General features: G+C 36.3%; 1 protein-coding gene across 1 annotated transcript; it reads left to right on the top strand.

Annotated features, from left to right (window-relative positions):
- Positions 1 to 3336: 3336 nt before the first annotated feature.
- Positions 3337 to 5436, top strand: LOC133517906 (COP9 signalosome complex subunit 9). Its single transcript, XM_061851386.1, has 3 exons — positions 3337 to 3429; positions 3504 to 3576; positions 5328 to 5436. Exons 1-3 carry the CDS (start codon positions 3361 to 3363, stop codon positions 5363 to 5365), a joined length of 180 nt encoding a protein of 59 aa, XP_061707370.1. The 5' UTR covers positions 3337 to 3360; the 3' UTR covers positions 5366 to 5436.
- The last annotated feature ends 264 nt before the right edge of the window (positions 5437 to 5700 follow it).

Below are 5700 nucleotides of genomic sequence, written 5' to 3'. Positions count from 1 at the left end.
GACTATATCTTGAGGGTTCGCAACCTTACCGCTGAGAGACTGGCCTCTTGCTGTATGTGTAGGTGCAGCGGTGGAAGGTTTAGCATGACCTCCATGGCTGCAGTCGGGGTAGACCTCGTGCAGCCAGTGGTGGCCGCGCATGCGAGCCTTTGAAGTCTTTGTAGTTTGTCTCGTACGTTGCCTAGGTTTGTTCTTGGCCACCAAACCAGAGCACCGTAACAGAGTAAGGGGCGGATTATCGTCTTATAGAGCCAGAGGGTAATTTTCGGGTTGAGTCCCCACCTCTTACCAATCATCCTTCTGCACTGCCAGAAGACAACTCCCGCCTTGTCTATCCGTTTGTTGATGTGGTTGTTCCAATTGAGTTTATTGTCGAGAGTTAGTCCTAAGTACTTAACTTCATCGGACAGCTGTAGCTCATTTTGGAAAAGTGTTGGTCTGGTAAAGTTGGTCGCACCTTTATATGGGACAGTCAAAATTTTTTTCGCGATTTCGGAATTGGTCCCATAGTAAAAGTTGTTAAGTATGACCTATAAAGTCGCTGCGCAGAGTATGACTGGTGGTTAAAAGTTCACCCTGTATAAAAATTTTAAGTAAAAAGAAATATGTACCTACCTATGATTAAGACGAAAAAAGAGACTAAACGTCGAAGTAAGGTAACATTATTGTGTCTGGTTTTTATAATTTTAATTATAATTTCAGGAATTAAAACCGATACTATAAATTCCATTCAATACGTATCGTAACAGTCACCACAGTTTCGACCGGTAAAAGCCAGTTATCGTTACCCATGCGCAAATAAATGAGTGTAGCTTCATTGTTTATTACTCGATCTGTATGTTTTAAGGCTCATTATATTCCTTGATAATGAAGCAATATGTTTTATATTAAACAAAATTTGCGAAATGCTAATATTTACGGAGATTTTTACAAAATAAAAAATAATAATTTTATAAAAAAACTGTTTTTTGTGATTATTTTTTTTCCTATAGGTTTCACGTAAATGTTTGTAGAAAAGGAAATAATCTCCATAATATAAGCTATTATTTGACACCTCGATGATTAAAATCGGTTAAGTGGTTTTCGAGATACACCGCCAAAAAGAATAGGTCCGGCCGCCATCTTTGTGACGTCATTACTATCCCCTCCACCATTTTTCCGCTTTACTACCGCATGTACGGTGATCAGGAGAACTGTCCGAACACATTGATACCGGTTGTGGGTAAGGCCGAGCTGAGTCAATTAAATCTGGCCTCGGAGCGGCTTGGCGACCGTACTAAAATGTAACTTTTCTATGGGAAGATGTATCAAGTCTTCGTTCCCAACAAATTTAACCCACTGCTTGCATCTGAAAATATACAGCCTTGGTTATGTACAGTTTATATTCCAAGTGTTTGCTAATGAGATGATCAACTGATTATTTAGCGCTAATATGCATCTATAAATCATGTTTTTTTGGCATCCAATTATCAACAACCCTTTATCAATGCTCTAACTTTTTATGTAGGTATTCATATGTCTGTTAATCATGAGAACCGGTCTGGCCTACTGGGCAGTAACCCTGCCTATAAAGCCGATGGTCCCAGGTTCAAATCCTGGTACGGGCATTTATTTATGTGATGACCATGCATATTTGTTCCTGAGTCATGTGTGTTTTCTATGTATTTATATGTATATATCGTTGTCTAAGTACCCACAACACATGTCTTATTGAGCTTCCTATGGGATTATGTCAATTTGTGTAATAATGTCGTATAATATTTTTTATTGATCACAAAAAGAGAGATTAATTTACTTACATTTCAGATTAATATATTAAATAATTACTAGATTTAAAAAAATATGTTAAATAATGACCATTAATGCATAGATGATAGATAATTTTCCACTGAAAATCTTCGACGAATTAATTTTGTGTCTTAATGCATGCAAGTTCTCAGGAAATTTCACATATTTTATTTAATACTTACACTGATATACAAATAAACATACAATTATCGATAGTTTTAGTACATACCTAGTTCACAACTAAAAATAATATAAAATAACAAATTTTCGATGTGTTTAAAGACTGCTGCACCAAAATAAGGTCAAAAGTATCTAAAGCAATACGTACCGGTCTTTATCCAAGGGAAATTTCGCCATAAAATCCCTTTTTTCGTGATTTTCTCGAGTGGCTTGCTTGCCACATATTTCACACTTAGTAAACCGTTTTCTCGGTGGCATTGTAACAAACTCGTTCTTTACTCTGATCACGGTTCACTATTTTCGATATTTTCAGTAAATAATAAAGAAATTGCACGAAATACCCGAACAAAACATTGAAGCCTTCATAACAAACAAAACAATTAGGCTGACAGTTGACTTGATGTAAACTTGACAGAATAAATAGCACTGACGTTTTAATCGTTTTATTTTTCTTCGTTGGCAAAGATTTGCGAAACAAGTTCCATACAAAACTTATTTTGTTCCTAGTTGCGTCAGCCGCTTGCCTCTACCTTAAATAACTTGCACAGGCTGGGCTATCAAAATCGCTGCCAACTTATCTTGATCACTGTTGGTAGCGAATTAGCGATCGAAAAAGACGGAAATATGGGATACTTGGCAGCACTGGCGGCCGTGTACGGCCGTCTGTTGTGTAGGATCGCACCGTTACGCGCTAGAACTAAGGCAATGAGTAGTATAATGTATGTAGGACACTATGGCTACAGTATGGGGTTTTTCAAAAAAAGGAGTGTACAGGTTTTTAAAGGGTCGGCAACGCGCATGTAATACCTCCGGTGTTGCAGGCGTCCATAGGCTACGGTGACTGCTTACCATCAGGCGGGCCGTATGCTTGTTTGCCACCGTCGTGGTATAAAAAAACACTCCATTCCAAGATCACGATACAGCACAGCGTCGCTTGCTTAATGTCTGTTCCTATGACCTCGGCCGAGTCAATAGCATCCTAGCATCCCCTGCTTCGGAAGAGGCTGGGCTCCTTTATTCTATGGTTATCGATATCATAGCACGTAGAAATAGTGAAAATTAGACTGGTGTAGTTTTGTTAGAGAGCCACTATGAGGGTGGCATTTATTTAAAAACCCTCAATAAATAAATAAAGATTAACAAAAAAAAAGATCACGATACGGTGAGGTAGTCTGTTATTGATTTCACATATTGGAACCACTTCATTGGTTGATTAACTAACATAAGAGAAAAATACTGCCGTCAAATGTCATCCGGTTTGACGTTTTATCTTCTGCTCCTTTCTTGTCTCTGGTGTTGTTTTGTTGTGAACAAGAAAACACAAAATTGATAGTTTATTTTGTACTTTATTGTAGTACTAAGTAGTAACACTATACCCTACTATCAGCAAACATGAAGCCGACCGTTGCCGCTGACGAAATGTTTCCCGAAGGTGTTGGACCATGGATGGATTTGGAAGAAGTATGTACTATTAATAGTAGAACAAATCTAGTAGTTAGTTTTCAAACTAATTCATGTCGTATTTATTGTTGCAGGCTGGTGGCCCATCCAATCTTCTCATGGATTTGGCTGCGAATGAAAAGGCTGTCCATGCAGACTTTTTCAATGGTACTTATATTACATATTGATTATTACATACAAGAACCGCTATTTGTCTGTGTTGATAATCTTAAAATAAGCCTAGAATTTGAGTCTTAACAAGTATTGAAACCAATTAAACTGCTATTCTCAACAGTAACCTTATAATCTTAACCCATTCAGGGCCCGTGACTCAGCGTATGGGTCATGTTCAAACAGTCGCGCAGGGCCCGTGACTCACATGTGAGTCGTGAATAAATTCTGATTTAAACATAAACAAAACGTAATATGACGAAATAATATAAGTATAATTTGAGCCAACAACCATCTTTATAAGGCATGTTGAAAAACATAATTGTAAACATGTTTTTTTTTTAGTGAAACAGGGTCTAGAATATTCAAGTTTGGTTTACTGGAAGTGTAATATAGTAAATATTCTGAAATTCGAGATACATACGTGTCCCAAGCAAATGGATAAATCTACATTTCAAAAATATCAAAAATATATTTATGCCTGAAGTTATTGACATGACTCAAGGTATGGGTCACCGTGGCCTGGCGCTAATTGTAAAAACTACACATATCTTCATAGCACGCAAAAATAAACTTTATAACTTGGTTTTAAAGCTTATTTCATGACGAAACTCGTTGCAAATTGTACCTTTTTACAGTGAATTACTGTTTGGATGGTAGCAAGCAACATTTCTAAGGACCAAACATTACCATGCCAATTTTTTTTGTTTCATTATAAAAACAGGGCGGCTTAAACAGTCACCAACTAAATGGTATATTGTATTATCGCAATAGTGTGTGAGAAATATTTAAAAGAAAAGATTTTTTCAAAACATTTTCGTGGTAATAAGTACTATAATACATTTTAAGTGCTCTATTGTTTATATTATAATGACGTTTACCAAAACAAAGTTCATGACCGGCCACATGTAAGATTATCGGAGACACTTGGACAATAAACAATGGATGCACCTGGGCGGCGGCGGATTTAGCGGCGGTATTATCTTTAACGTGGTATTTCTGACATAAACTCAAGAAATGATCCCCTCTATTAGGATGTATTTTAGAGTAACATGGGAAATTATATTTAGTCACGATTTATTCGTTGGCGACTTTATGCTCCTGGTTTATGGTTAAAAAGTAAAGGCTGACTAGAAATATACATAATCACGCGCTAAGATGCAGAATTTTATTAGAACTTTTTTTTCATATTTTTCTGAACCCTATAATTATATGAAAATAACAGCGCCCTCTTGACAATGATCATCTATTTCTGATCAGGCTTTAAAATGTTCATTCTTAGTTTCTTACAAATATCAACAAATTATTAAATATGTATATATATTTTTTAATATGAACAGTAAACAGTTGGTTAGTAAAAATGTTGCATAATATTGTCCAACGGACCGGATTCATAAGCGGCAATTTCTTTGACGTTCGCGCCAGGCCCCGAGACCCATAAGCTGAGTCACACGTTTTAGCTGAAAACGGTTTGTATGGTGGCCCGGCGTGTTGTGTACGCTTCGTGGTTCGTGGCCATGAATGCATGAAATTGCATGCACAGGGATAGATGAGCAAAGAAGTAGGAGACAAATTGTGCAATAAATAATAGTTAACCTTGTGACCTCCAGAGGCCAGTATTGGATGAATGCTTTGTAAATTAATTCTTACTTCTTTGCCATAGGTTTGTATCAATAAATTTTTGGCTGCATCTATATGCTAACTTTTTGGCCTGCTGTGCTATATGAATAACTTTCTTTTCTTTGCAGATTTTGAAGATTTGTTTGATGATGATGACCTAAAGTAGTGTCGGTTGCTGAACTTGTCTCATTATTGTAAATATATTAATCTAAGATAATAAAAAAAATTATCACTAAATTAGTTTAATTATTTTTTATATACAATCAATATCATTATTATGTCTTCCTTAGGTCCTTTACATTGGTGACTCTGCAGATCCAACATGCCCTCTAGCAATATTTAGTTTAGTTCTTTACATAATAAATGAAATGGTACAGATACGAATTTTTACGACAGCAACCTTTCAGTCTTCTTGATGGGATTATTTTGGTTTCCTTACAATATTTTCCTTTGAGCAAGAGCAACTGCAAATTTCAAAAATTCTGTAGCAGGTAATTACGA

Source organism: Cydia pomonella, chromosome 5 (assembly GCF_033807575.1).
Source record: "Cydia pomonella isolate Wapato2018A chromosome 5, ilCydPomo1, whole genome shotgun sequence".
NCBI classification, from domain to species: domain Eukaryota; kingdom Metazoa; phylum Arthropoda; class Insecta; order Lepidoptera; family Tortricidae; genus Cydia; species Cydia pomonella.
Note: the sequence above shows the minus strand (reverse complement) of the source record. Positions and strands in the feature narration are given on the sequence as shown.